The following is a 15,412-nucleotide window of genomic DNA, read 5'->3' as shown; positions in this document are numbered from 1 at the left end:
GCTTCACTTTAATAAGAGCGTCACTGTTTCCACATGTCACCTCTTCTGTGCATGGAGAACCCAACTCAGCTGTATACACAAAACCGTCCCCACGATGTTTCACAGACCACTACTTCTTCTTCTTGTTTTCACCCTCCCCCTCTTCTCATTCGTTGTTATTCTTTTCTGAAGTTTCTTTGCCTGCTGGTCTCAGCCTCCTCCTCATCTAATTAGCTCTGATCCAGTTCAGACCGAGAGACCAGCACTGGGTGTTTGGAGGTAATCTGACTCTCTCAGCAGACCAGCAGCCGTGCATGTAGGACTGCAACTGCTCCTCCTGCGGTGCCTGTTCACTTTCCCCCACTCACTGACTCCTGTTCTCAGGGAGTTTGTGTACCTCCTCCCTCTCCTCCTCCTCCTCCTCTTTTCGCCCTCCCTCTCTCTCCTCCCAGCCTCCCTCCAAACAACTTCCAAAACACAGCCGTTCACTGCTGCTTACGCTGTCCCCCACTCCCCCTCACCCTCTGTCCAGTCTCTCTCTCTCTCTCTCTCAGTTTGCCAAAGACCAGCTGTGCCAGGGCCCCTTTTTTTGTCTTCAGTCACCGTGGAGGCGAGGCTCCCTCTAAAAGGAGTAGGGGGTGGGTGTGCATCCATCTGGTCTCCCTCCAGCTGACTGTTTTTCAGGAGCAAGTACGTTTGCATTTGCTCCTGACTCACTGTTGTTTCCCTCAGCTGTGCACTCATGGGAAGTTGTACAGTATACATGTTCAGTAACGGTAACGCTGATTTGCCCCTCGCAAGTCCTGCATCTACGTAAATCAAAGGAGGGGGGGGGGGGTCTATTTCACTACGGAAAGGGTCTCACAGAGAATGAGGGAAAGAACAATGAGGCTGCTCCTTTCTCTTAGTTGTTTGTTTTCTGTCCTAGCGGCCTTTCTGCTGTGCGGTTTGATGAAAGTCAATTGTGTGGGTGTTCACATGCATTAGAGGATATTTGGACTTTCCAACTTGATCCCATGCATCAACAAATGGCTATTACTCATTTCCCAAAAATTCACCAGAACACTCTGCAGAGTTCCTGCTATGGAAGTTAAGACTAAAGCTATGCGTCTCGGACAGATGTGGTCTTGTCGTGTAAAGTAGTTCATACAGTCCTGGAACTCTGTCCACTTTTCTCCTGTTTGACAAAGACATTTTCCACCGGCGGCTCCCGCTTGAACAGCAGCCAGTGTTGTGTCATGTAGCCTGTACGTACTGTAAGCAGGTGGGATCTACCTGCTAATCTTATTGGACACTTATACTGCTTATTGGTGATACTTCTCTGTGTGTTTGTCCCTTCAAGCGACAACCTCCGCGTTACACTTATCATGTCACAAATGTCCTGATTTAATCAGTTGATTGTCATTCAGTAATTCATTGTAGTTGATGTCTTTTTGGAAGATCTTTGCTTGTCTCTGTGTGGGCTCTTCACACTCATTTCTCATTGACTCATCAGCACATTCATCTTTGGACGGAAGAGAATTTCTTACAGCTAAAGAATGAGCTTCATACAAAACCATCGTTTGTAAGTGTTATAACCCTGTAAGTGTTATAACTGTCCTTTGTAGCAGTGGCAGTTTGGATGTATGAGCTTGAGCCTACAGCCATTAGTCGTGACTCATTAGCTCATCATCAATGTAAATCTCCATTCTAAATGCTGGAGAGTAAAAGACTGATTTGTTGTGGGGATGCCATTGACATTAATGCTGGGTCAATGGTTTATGAGTAAGTAGGGAGCACAGTGTGCAACAATAGGCTGATTAGCATCGTTGACGCCCGTGTGATAGGATGTGAGGAGGCCTTGTGAATGGAGGAGGCCAGTTGAGTTCAGGCTTTGTTTGAGGCAGAATCAGTGTGTAACATGATAGCACTTTAACCCTGTGACCCCCGACACTGTCAGACACAGAGTGCCCTCTACACCCGTTACAGCCTCATTGAGCCGTGTGCACATAGCATCGCTGCATTTTATGTGCAGCATACTGAGTGGGATGGAGAAAAAAAGAACGGCATGAGTGATCTCCTTGATGTGACCTGGAACGATAATTGGTCTCTTTCTATATAACTGTCAGAATATAAAAGAGATGGATTTATAGACAACAAAACACCTGTGTTGCAACGTATCGAAGCAGTGCGTGTGTTTGTTGTACTGTGTGATGGTGTGATTACGCAACTGCTAGCATACATTTTATTGCATGTGTTTCCTATGTGAGGTAGAGGAAGGAAAGGCCTGAGTGTGAGTGAGAGAAGTGTTCTGAGAATTGTGTGTGTGTTTGTGTGTGTGTGTGTGATTATGATAACAATAGTCCAGGTTTTAATGGTCTTTAACAGCCCATATTCCTCATATCATATTATGCACCACAGCCGTGCCATTAGCTGCAAACAGCTCATCCACGAACCCACATGGTCAGACATGGAGGGTATAACACACACTGCTTTCATCACACAAAACACACATTTGAATTGCTAAACTGGACATTTTTTCCTCTGCTTTCAACTGTAGGACAAAGCTGCTCTGGAATACTGAGCAGATGTCTGCTTTCAATCAAATCTCTGTCTTGTTTAACTCCTTGAGTCAAACCTGTTTTTTTTCTCCATGTTGTGTAACCTGTGTTCTAGTTAACTACTTGATTCAACTGTGGAGGGAGGACGACGTCACTCTTGCAAATGTCTGTCGCTGATGGTGTGTTAAATGTCATGTTGAGTACCAATAACTGAATTCACTGCAGGTCAGACATTCACCCCCCCCCCCTCCCCCCCATTGCTGCAGCCTAAAGATATCCCATTCCAGTCATCACAACAACAGCTGGTATTGATAAGGAAACTATTTCAGCCACAATCCTCAGAGGGGCTTGGTTGGCTCACAGACAACAATCCCTGTGATGCAGCAGACTGCCATGATGTAAAAAAGAGAAAAGAAGTAAAAACACCTGTTCTTTTCTGACTGCCATCTCCAGCTTCAGCATCCAGGCTGAAGACATCCATATGTGAGTCAGTAATGTCAGTGGATTTAAAATATATTGCGCAGAAATTATGCCACAAATGAATATCAAATAACACAGAAGTGTTTCATTACTCACCTTTCATAGAACTGTACGGCACAGAAAGGTCTTTCAGTCGTGGAAACAATTCAGTGTTTTTCCACAGGACGTGCTGAGCGCACAATGCGGTACGCCTATGTGTCATTTGCATTTATTTCAATTTAATTTATCCCAAATTTGATCCAGTGTGAGATCAGAGCATGTGACTATTCTGATGAGCAGTTCCTTCCACTTGTCTACTATATTAAGCTTGTAGTTCATCATATTTAACAATCATAGGATGGAGCTGTGGGGGGACAAGATGAATTCCTGCAGTATGTAAACGGAGCATTGGATGGAAGTTTTAATTTAGAGGGGCCTCTCATTGTTTTGTGGCATGTATGAGACTGGAGCATGCCCTCTAGTGGAGAAAATAACATATGACAAGCAGCTTCCAGCTGGGAAGCTCAGATTCAACCCTGAAGCAGTTGCATTTCAAACTACACAGGATCTTCACCTCTGGCTCCAAGTCAGATGTGTGAGGTGATGTAACGTTTATATGCAGTCAGAAATGTAAGACTCGTTGATAAAGTGTTTGGTTAGATTTAAACATGTGGGTCTTTATAATTAGTGGGTCTAAATGAATGGTGTCATCCCGTCTTTACATGGAGTAATCTAGAGAGCGCGCTTGACAGAAAACTAGTAGAATGGAAACAAAGCAAAACACTTGCAGCTCGCGAGCAGCACGTGAAGGCATCGCGAGCGTGCTTCTGATAACAGGCAGAGAGGAAGTGCCGTTGCAACATCGCTGCCACGTCTGTAGGATCCTCTGCAGCAGCAGCAGGAGCAACGACGACGGGTGTGAGGACCGGGATGGGCCGGTGGGGGGGGATGAGAGGGAGATAGGTGGGAGTGACCGAGGAAACACAGAGGAGCAGACGGAGGGAGAGAGGAAACACGCAGAGCCACATCACTCCCTGGCTGATCGAGGACGCTCGTGCGCAGCTGGAGGAGCCGGAGCGGCTTGTTTCTGGAGGAGAAGGGGGGTCACCCATGCTAAACTCAGGGGGAATGGAGGAATTCGTGACCGAAGAGGAAGAGCCGTGGTACGACCAACAGGACCTGGAGCAGGGTAAGAGACGCCATCCTCTCTGTCTGCCCGCAGCATCTTCTATGTCGGCTGCTGCCGACCGGCCGGTTAGCTAGCTAGCCTCCACGTAACAAAGGCTCTCTGTGATGCACAGAAACGGCAGGGACGTCTTTCACAAGTCTTTCCTCCATTTCAACGCAACCAGAGAAACGCTGAAGTAGTTTCTGAGGAGCGAGCCGGGCTTCTTTGGCAACAATGCATTGACAGCATGCCAAACGGGGCCTGCTATGGCTGTCAGCATCAAACTGTGTGTCGATGACAATGTTATCAGGGCTCTCGCGAATGGGGGTTTAAACATGACTTCATTCATTATATTCACAAAAAGGATGAATTTTATCATCAATTATTTGTTTATCAAGCTGTGAGGATTCTTTTTTGCTGCCTTTATCTGTTTTGCGTCACTGTGCATTGATTATGTTTTGGTTTTTGATTGTCGCCTTAGGCTCTGGTGGACATTTCCCCCAATATTTTAGTATGACATGTCACAATTCCATAATACGTAGCCTAATTATGATAAAAGGTTTAGACTCTCGGTCGTGTATTCATTATTTTGTCATTTTAGGCTGACGTAAAGCCTGAATGCACAAGATAAGCAGCAATGTTGAAGCGGTGTAAGTTAAGGATTTGTTTTTTCTCAAGGCAAGGAACAACCTCAGAATCTGTTGTGAACAATGAGTAAAGAGACAGCTGTAACCATCTTCCATATCATTTGATACGGTGCTCGTTAGAACTGCAACTAACGATTGTTTTCATTGTCGAGTGACAGTTTTCCATTAATTGATTGGTTGACGTTTGATGCTCATCATAGTTTTCTGGACCCCGAAGTGATTGTTTTGATGTTAAATTTACTACAATGTCAAGACGAGAAAAGGAACCCACCGAGGGATCGCTGTTCAGTCTTTGTCTAATTAACCTAATTCAGAGCCAGCTAATTACCCAGCTTTCCATTATCAGGCCACCTGCTGTATGCGTTAACAGCTATACGGCTGAATCGATGGTCTACACACATCTTGGTCATTCATGCTCCTAATATTTAAATATCTGAGGACCAATCTCAGCTGACCACGCAACAACTCCTTAAAGGTTTCCAACTTTATTTCAGTATTGATAACTAAAAAAAACAAAACATTTCATCTCTTTTATGTTATTCCAGATGGACTTGCTACCAGCCAATTTCCATATTGACGAGGAGTTTTTATGTTCCACTTAAGGGGAACTAATAACAGTCAGTCACACACTGAAATGTACATTTTGGATGGTGTCACTTAGTATATTGCACTGAACATCTGTGAACACATTCCTCTGCCAATTTACCATCAAATTAAATATATTACCAAGAAAAAAGATTGGGATCCTCTCATGCTGATATGGCTCCTTGAAATGTTTTTAAAAAAAGTCTGATCACAGACAAAGACTCCTCGCTGTCCTCTGCACCACTCATTCCATTTCCTGTCTCCCTTCACCTCTCCATCGCTCGTGCTCGTGGCGAGTAATTATAACGGTGCGTTCCCGGAGATGAAAGGGTGCTGATGCGGTGATTTATACGCGCACATGCACACACACGGGCATATACGGTAAGTACCTGCAGTCATGACGAAATGTATTTGTGAGACAACTTCATTTGTCTCACATCACTGGACCCGAGCATTAAAAATGGATCTCCACTGGTCTTTATTTCACAGAGCAGGAGCGAGTAAAAGAGACGGCAGCAGACGGGAGGAACTCTCGGAGCAGAGCTCATGTTTTGTTGTTGTGCGACATTTCAGGATGCCACCAATCCTCCAGAGAGCGAGAGAGAGAGACTGTCATTGTGTTACAGTACTGTAGTTGTTGTCCTGCCAGAGTCGCTGGCAGGCTGAGCAGTCTGACCTCAGTGCTGTGAGAGAAAAAGGCTCGAGGTTTATGGAGGAAATGTGGACGAATGAGAGGAGCAGCAACATTTTATTTCAAACACTGTGCAGCAGAAACAACGAGTCGATGAACTGAAAAGTCGATCAACGGAAAAATTATCGGCGACTATTTCACTCATCGTTTCGCGGATTTTAGGGCCGTCCTCGACCGTAGAGAATTCTTAGTCGACTAACACTCGTACGACTTCGTCGACGAATCGATTACTTGATTTAACCGACGGTTTCGCCTCAAAGACTCACAAAAGAACAACTTTATAGCTTCAGTCTTGAATTGGAAATCAGTCATTCAGCAAGAAAAAAGCATAAAAAACGCTTCATCAAGAACAGGATAATCAATAGTGAAAATAATAATTGTCAATTAGCCCGACTCTGTCCGAAGGTAACACACACTGCCTAGCAGCACCTCCAGAGCTCACCTACCAAAGCGTTACATCTTCACACGTACACATCTTCATCTCTTCCTTTAAGTCATCTGAGAATGAAGCGCTTCATTTGTATGGAGATTTAGCAGATGTCAGACTTGGAAAGCAGACTCCCCCCCCCCCCCCCCACTGTGGAATGTAAGAAAGCAGGAAAACAGGAAGTGTGCAGACATGTCACTTTTGGGCCCATTGTGTGTTAGCCTGAGCCTTTACTGGCCCAAGTCCAAGAGGTAAATACGTGGCCCTTACCAGCTGAGACTGGAGTCTCTGATGAGACTATTTAAATGCTCTTGTTACGGCGTGTTGTTTACACCACCCAAGGACGCAGCATTAAAGAGCAAAGGTCCCGGTGTTGACCACATTAGTGCAGTTTAAGGACAGAAAAGCAGTCCGCCATCGCACTAAATAATTCATTTCTGGCCACTGGATGTTTCTGGAACCTTTTTTCAGAAGTCTGGTCTACAACACAGGACGAGAGGAGAAGTCTTGTTTTCCACATTCCAATAAATCTCATGGGAGATACGCACCTACCAGAACAACACTGCCTGTGGAAGAGATCACCATCACACAGCACATTAACGGATATGTCCACATGTGCACACAGTGTCCACGGGTTTTCAGTAGCTGGTTGCATTGAAAACATTTCAAGAATTTAAAATCTGGCCTTGCGCTCACTGCGCGAAGAATGCAACCGATTTCTGTGAACACGCAAACACACTCCCATGTCGTTGGAACTGGCTCTCTGGAGCATGTGGGAAATATGTTTGTCATACATGACGCGATGAGGCCGGAGCTCGTCTGGGCCCGGCCTCGTGTCTGTGTGGACCAAACAGACAGCTGTCTGGCTCCATAAGTCGTTTGCTGTCGCAGTGAGTGGTATCGATCAGCTCTCTTCTCCCACGATCTCTTTGTGTTCCTGCTACACTCTTGTCACCGAGTCTTCTTCCCCAGCTTATTACAAAACAAATCACTTCCTGTTCCTGTGTGTCTAAGGATTTTTTACTGACAAAAAAAAGAAATGCAATCCCAGACACCAAGTAAACTTGCATGAATTGATGTTTTCGCCACTTGGGGGCAGCGTAACAAGCGATCAACAACATATTACTCCCCTCTTAAGTTGACATAAGTTAAAACCAAAACGACGAGCTAAAAGATGCTACAGCGCTCTGTAGAGCCGAGAGGAACTGTGAGTGAGGTGGTAATTCTCTGTCACTGCGAGTGACAGCTATCATGCAAATTCATTAGATCCTTTACTGACATAGCAGATATTATAACTGCTTTAAGCTGTAGTCGATGCATTACTGACATGGACATTTGAATGAAAATTTGCCTCTGAAGTTCTATCTTCATCTCGGAAACGGTTCAAGTTCAAGGTTCCCTCACCAGCTGTTTTGCATGCAGTATCTTCCTCTATCTTACCTTGTACCACGACCTGACATTCATATTTTGAAGGGTCATCATATTTGTTCCTGTTAAAGTTATATACTTGGGTCACGGGATGACAACTGAGGCATCTCTGTGGCCACTGAGTGAACTCTGGTGAAGAAGATCGGAGGAAAAACTTGTTTTCGATACCTGACTTATAAATAAAACTATGATAAATCCAGACCACAGCTGCTGACGCTCGCGCCCCGCAGGGATTCATTCAGGTATCCGCACAGAGGGAAGTGTGTTAATTAATCCATATGGAGCTGTTGGCAACAGCATGCTAGCTTGCTACTCATTAGTCTAATTGAAGGAGGGGCGGACAGGCCTGCCAGGTCGAAGAGGAGCTTTGTTTCAAGACATGAAAAATAGACGCGACTGATTGATTTTTAAGGCCAGTATTGAGATTTGAGGGATAATACAATATATCAGTCAATAATTTAGTCAATACATTTATTTACATAAATACATCAAATATTTCTAAATGACCATAAAACTGTTTGCATTTCTGTACTGCGATTTATCTCTACTTAGACGCTAACGCTAGCTCGCTAGCTAGCTTGGTTAGCAGGATGGGACCGTAATTTGCTGAACCAACATTTCAAAATGTTAGAAACTCGGAAGATAACTTGCTTGGTAGAGGTTCGGTGAATCCAATCTGAGAATCACAATTTTCTGACTCACTGAATCTTTGTGAGCTGCTGGTTGAGTCCTCGGTGTCTGTATTTACTCCATCTGAAGATCAGCTGGTGGATGTAGCAGTAACGTACAGCTCGGCCAGGACTCTGCTTCCCTCCCAGTCATCAATATTCAGCATTCATTGGCTGCTCAGTTCAGTCCATCTCGCTGACTCAGGCCCAGCGATGTCGGCCGTCAATACCGCTGAGTCAGAGCACAGTCGGAATGAAGAACGATGGCAGTGACTCGTGTTGCTTTAACGGTCTGCAAATACAAATGGTAGAGTGGGGCGCAATAAGGTAAAAGCAATGGCTGGTGTTCAACAACGCACTATTATTCAATACTTTAGATGACCCGCAGGGAGACATGCCGCTCTGCTCTCCGTATAGTTGAACTGGTCCACTGCAGACTGAGACGTGTGATGGAGCCTTTAATCATTCTTTTCCAGGCCCCGCTATAACCTCCACCTGAAATAGAACGCGCTCCATTCATCAGCGGCTGATCTAAATTGTCTTCTTCCGTGAGATTAGGTTCCCCGTTCTTGTCCTCTTACTCCTTCCCCTACTTTTTCTTCCACACACTTATAAATGACCCTATTGTCTTCATCCATCCCGCCTCTCCAGCCTCGGCCTTCTTTTCCCTAATCCTCAACTGTCGCTCTTTGTATCCGTCTTGCTAAATCCAGGTCTCTCCGTCTGCACTCGTCACTTATTTGTTCATCCCTTTCTCGATCTCATTCTGCTTTCTAGACCTCCACTTAGCGGCGGAGCTGGGAAAGACTCTGCTGGAGAGGAACAAAGAGCTGGAGGATTCCCTGCAGCAGATGTACATCACTAATGAAGAGCAAGTGCAAGAGATCGAGGTACGAAAGATGGAGCGCTGCCAAGAGATTTATTTATCTCACTCATTAACCTGAGCCATGAAGTGAATTCATAAAGTACAGTTAAAGGGTGGGTCCATTGTTATTATTTTAGTTTTTCGTCATTCTGTAGCTTTCCAGTGAAGTCCCTTATGTATACAAATCCTAACAGTCAAACTTTGGACCCAGGACACATGTTTTAGTGTTATTTTCCCTTCGAAAAACAATTTGACCTTACGCGAGTTTCTGACGCCGCTCCATATACAATATATAGATATATCCTTATTCATACTCCGGAAAGATTTTACATTGCTCTCTTCAAAGCCACTAGACTGCATTGACAAAACCAGTCATTTTACCTCGCAGACTACAGGAGTATGGATATGAGGGGACTGTGTACAGGTGTACTAACAAGCGCTCGTCAACTTGTCTGTCCCGTAGTACCTGTCCAAGCAGCTGGAGGTTCTTCGGGACATGAACGAGCAGCACGCCAAAGTGTACGAGCAGCTGGACGGGACCGCCAGAGAGCTGGAGCGCACCAACCGCACACTGGTGACGGACAGCCGGGGCTCGCAACAAAAGATAGAGACGTGAGTGGGCCTGCAGGTCTTTCTTGCCCTCCGCTCCTTCACCCTCCTCCCTCTCGTACTCGTTTTAACACCTTCTCTTCCTCCCGGACCAGGTTAACGGGGACCATCGATCATTTGCAGAACCAGGTGGATTCTCTCTCGGGGCAGGTGGAGCAGCTTCGCTCCATGGAGCAGCTCCGAGTCAGGAGGGAGAAGAGGGAGCGACGCAAGACCATCCACTCCTTCCCTTGCCTGAAGGAGCTTTGCACGGCACCCAGGTCCTTGTCATTTCCTTGTTTTTTGTTGGTTTTTTTAAAAGGAAAAAAAAGAAGAGCAGGTGACAAGTCATCGTCACAACAATGAAAAAAACACTGCCTGTGATCTGTCGGTTTATTTTTGTCAGGTACGAGGACGAGTTTGTGGTGGGCAGGGCCGAGAGCTTCACCGTGGACGTGAAGCGTCCGCCGTTCGAAGAGGAGAACCAGCATCTGAGGGAGGCGGTGTCGGCCCTGAGAGCGGCCGCCCGGACCGAGAGGGGTCGTAGGGAGGGGGTGGAGAGGGAGTGCAACCTCCTCGTCGGAGAGTTCTCCCGCCTGCAGACACGGGTGCAGGTGGGAACATTTCGAGATTTTTGGGCGATTATCAGACGAGTGGAGAGAAAATATCCAAAATACTCGTGATGCTGTTTATTTTTATACTTTGTCTATTTCTCTAGATTTCTCCTAAATTCACCAAAAGTTAACATTAGACCTCATTTGCATAATTAAACCGAACATTTCCAAAAACTTGTAATTCAAAAAACAATTGTCTTCATGTAAATAATCAACTGGGGAAGAGTCATCAATTACTTACTTTTTGGTGTCACCCCTAATGTATAATACACCCGTGAAGAATATACAGATTTATTTTTTCATCAGATAATTATAATAAGCGACAATGTTTTGATCGTCTTTGCTTTCAGGATGCTGAGAGCTGCCAGGCGCGGGTACGGGAGCTGGAGGTGGAGCTACAGGAGCTGCAGCAGCTGCGCCGCGCTCGGACGTACCTGCTGAGCAGCGAGGACGACGGCGTGGCCCTCACCCAGACGGTCCTCAACAGCACCCCGGAGACCGACACTTTCCTGGAGGTCGAGGTCGGGGAGACGGGAGGGGGCGTGAGGGAGGCGGCCGAAGGCAGCGGCCGCGGCATCGGAGGGGAGGCTCTCCCCGAGTCCAGCCCGGTGAGGAAGAGCTGCAGCGACACGGCGCTCAACGCCATCGTGGCCCGCGATGCCTCCGGCCGCCGGAGGGGCAGCTACGCCCTCCACGCCAACAGCGTGAGGAAGAGGGGGATGTCCATCCTCCGGGAGGTGGACGAGCAGTACCACGCCTTGCTGGAGAAGTACGAGGAGTTGCTGGGGAAGTGTCGCCGCCACGAGGAGAGCCTGTGTCACGCCGGCGTCCAGACCTCCAGGCCCGTCTCCCGAGACCCGTCCATGAAAGACTGCGCCATGGGCCCCACCCCGGCGCCTCCGCCTACCCCCACCCAGTCGCCCTCCACCCCCGAGGCCATCGAGAGCATCAGCAAGCAGGTGGAGGCGGTGGACAAGAGGCTGGGACAGAGCACTCCAGAGTACAAAGCGCTTTTTAAAGAGATCTTCTCTCGTATCCAGAAGACCAAGATGGACATCAAAGCTACCAAAGCTGCTAAGGCCAGCAAATCTAGCAAGTCTGGCAAGTCTAGTAAACAGTAACTGGTCCACCGTTTGGCTCCGTAGAGGACGGTAACGCGCTATCGCAGTGTTAAGTGCTGGAGGGTGTGAACAGTCTACAGAGGGTGCTAGCTCGAGTACAGCTCAGTTCAGTTGGCGCACGCGTCGTCATCCAACCGTACACAGAATCTGATTTGCATGTGATCAATTCGAAAAGCTTTGCAGAATTCAGTCCGACTGAAATGAAACTTGAATGACATTTAGTTCAGCACTAGATCGAGTTCACCCCTCGTACTCTTACTCGGCGTTCCTACTCGATATGCTGGCTTCAGTGCCCGACTGCTGTCGCCGGCTACCACAATAATAACGCGGTAATAGCAGTATGCCTCTCATGAGCCTCACAAGTGCACTAAATGTCAAAGCTTCACAAAGTAACTCTCTCTGATGAAATCTAAGTATTATATTAACATGAATCTGTATCTTTTACGTTGATTATAATGGACTCTACTAACATTTGCATAGTTACAGTTAGAAAGACAAAGATGGATCCTCTCAGGCCACAGTGCTGTCTGTCTCAAGGATATTTAACTCGAGGTGCCAATAGTTCTCCTCTCGTGTCGCTTGTGGACAGTGCTTTAAATTTAAAGAAGCCTTGAGTGTGGACGACATCGCTGTCTAGCGCCGGTCTCTGTGTGTGACCTCACCACCGGTTCGTCGTGTGCCTCTCCTGTTTATCTAGAGATTTTGGAGGACGAGCTTTCTTCCTGTCAGTTTGTCCCAAACATTGCTGCCACCTTCCTGTCCATACGGTGAATTTAAAAACTCCAGCCAGCGGCCGGTTATCCTAGCTTAGCATAAAGACTGGAAACGGGGCGGGCACCTAGCCATTTTGTGGTTTTGCTTGTGTATGGGCCAGACTATTTCCTGGTCAGGAGCAGAGCCCAAAAGCTGTTACTTGAACTTAACGAGATATAATGTGATAATAAGGAAGCGTTAGAGGATTGTTAGCTTTGAACATAGCCAGGCTAGCTGGTTGCCCCTGTTTTCTGTCTTTAACTCAGCAAGCTAACTGACTGCTACCTGTGGCTTCATATCGATATTAAGAAAGCAGATAAACATATTTCTCAAAACGTTCAACGATGTTGAACTCGTGTTCAGGCTTGCCACGATAATTACTTTTCTAGGACAATATGTTATCGTCATTTTAAGAGCGTTCTATTCCAGTGATGTAATATAATAGCATAAGAATGCAAGTATACCCTTTCAAACAGCAATGACATTTTAATTATTTAGAATTTTCAGTCACTGGAATTGGAATGTGACAAAAAAAAAAAGAAATATTCTAAATAAATAAAACAAAAATAAAATAAAACCACAAGACCAAAACAATGAAATAAAATCTCGCTGTTAACAAAAAATACATACCTTCCCCATCTGCGTGTTAAAGTCACTGAGTGCTGAAGATTGTCTTCAACTGAGCCCAACACTATCACAGCTCTATGAGATAAAGGAAGCATTGTTTATTAATAATAGTGAGTGATATCCACAGTACAGAATATAGTTTAGAACCAATTGTACCAGTTGTTTTGAATGTGTAAGACTGATGATCCACTCAATGCTAAAACGCTGCTGTCTTGCTAAAGACAATCTCTGCAGATTGTTATTTTCACTATTTCCTGGGCGTCAGACACTCGTCATATAGAATATACAAATCTTTAAGGTCGTGCATCATATGCAGCACAAGCATTTTTGTTATTTGGGGGGAGGGAACAGTTGGTTGTCATTGGGGTGGAAAATGGTCCAGTGGTTGAATTATAATTCCTCCTTTTTAGATATTGCTATTAGAATATTTTCCCTTTAGTTATAGCTGGACAGACAGACGGTACAGCAAACGTATTGCACCTTTTCTCACAATATACGCTACATATGCCTTTTTCTCTGGGTAACCTGCCACGTGTAAACCTGTTGTTGTATTGAATGTGACTACAGCTCGCTCATTTCAAATCCGACTCTTCGGCAAAGTTGAAGACCAAGCGAGCTCGAAACCTTTTCACACGCGTGTCACAGCCGACACCCGAGGGACCTACGCTCCTGTTTGTGGCTAATGTCTTTAAAAAGAGCGAAGGATGTATGAAAGCCTGCAACCTGGTACTCAAATCACAATCCTGCCCCCCCCCCCCCCTGATGAAACAAAGGTTTATTGATTACTGGACTATTGGTATGGAGTGCATTTGAGGTCAACGCTCATGTCTTCTATGGTGATTCACGCGTACGGAGGGAGTAGTGTGTGTTAGCGGAGACGAAACGAGGCCAAACCAGCGCCTGTGAGCTCCTGAGGCGTCTTTACTGTAACGTCCTACCGATTGCACTTGAACATGTTTGACGCCTCATCTTTTGTATGTTTAGGATAGCTGATATGAAATTGTACCTGTGTATTTATTTGCGTTTGAATGTTTACACATATATTTTGTTTTTTTTACTTTTTCAGTGCCTATACGTGAATGTCACTAACAAATTGTCAGAATGAACCTGTTTATTTGGCTTTACTTCTATTATCCAGTTTATATTGTGTGCATTATTATTTAAGATACTAGCATTAAAGTTTAGCCTCCTCTGGTCATTACTGAACTAAGACCTACTGTTAATAAAGCATTAAGTGAATCCTGTGTTGTTGTATGTATACTGATACTCTGGGTCATCTTCAGAAAACGTTGGCTTTGCCACCAACATGTAATTAGTTTAAACAAATTAATTTAGACTAAAATCCACCTTCTGCAGTGACCGCCATACTCACGCACACATTTTCCATATTTTACATTTGATCCAGCGAGAAAAAAGATGAGAATTGTCTTTCACACAGTTCGTTACTAAAACATTGCTCTCCAAACTTTGTAAAACAAAATGAAACAAAAAATAATCATCAATAATCAATGCTATATCGGCATAACGTGACGGATACCTGATCCAGCTGTTTGAGTCAGTATTGGGCTGATATCAGATGGCTCCCTGACGACTGTTAGCTTTTGCAGCTTGAAGCTCGATGTATTAACGGTTGTAATGCATTTACTTGGCATAAAACCTTTGAATTGCAGCTTTGTTTGAAAGGTGCTGTGACTAAATAAACCTTCTTGCCTAAAGTTCTTGAGGCTCTTTAGACTTCAGACGAGCCAACTGACTGTATATGTTCAGGCTTCATCAGTGCTTGTCTCTTGATTTATACGTCAAACTATTTATTATTACAGCCCCAACATTTGGATGAATCTCACACATAAAGTACAGGACGTCCACGTTTGTAGACTTTATTATTAAATAAGAGAATTGCGTCTGATGGTCCTGAGAGCAAGGTGTTTCTACAATCAACACGTAAGGAAACTGTTACCATCACCAGGAAGGACGATGACATACTAATAAATGCACACAAAATATCTATAAATACAGAATAAAATGTTGAAATGAATATGGGATGAGGTTAGTAGGTATTTCCTACCTTATTACCGTACAATAACAGAAGTATATAAATGAATGTAGGTGGAAATAAATGTAGAAATAATTCTACAATATTTATTTATGTCTTGTTTAATACAAACGTTTATTCATTTTTGCATTTATTTCAGCATTTATCAATTTTTTTATTTAATTATCCCTGGTTATATGTATGGATTCATGACTATGTC

At 44.9% G+C, this 15,412-nt stretch overlaps 1 protein-coding gene across 1 annotated transcript; it reads left to right on the top strand.

Annotated features, from left to right (window-relative positions):
• Positions 1-3,960: 3,960 nt before the first annotated feature.
• LOC306794890 (cerebellar degeneration-related protein 2-like) lies at positions 3,961-14,399 on the top strand. The gene is made up of 6 exons (XM_079293133.1): positions 3,961-4,167; positions 9,370-9,482; positions 9,921-10,069; positions 10,162-10,326; positions 10,452-10,659; positions 11,010-14,399. The coding sequence occupies exons 1-6, from the start codon at positions 4,089-4,091 to the stop codon at positions 11,778-11,780; spliced, it is 1,485 nt and encodes a 494-aa protein (XP_079149259.1). The 5' UTR covers positions 3,961-4,088; the 3' UTR covers positions 11,781-14,399.
• Positions 14,400-15,412: the final 1,013 nt, after the last annotated feature.

This window comes from Melanostigma gelatinosum, assembly GCF_949748355.1.
Source record: "Melanostigma gelatinosum genome assembly, chromosome: 21".
Lineage (NCBI taxonomy): Eukaryota > Metazoa > Chordata > Actinopteri > Perciformes > Zoarcidae > Melanostigma > Melanostigma gelatinosum.
The sequence above is the reverse complement of the archived record's forward strand: the minus strand, read 5'-3'. Positions and strand labels throughout refer to the sequence as shown.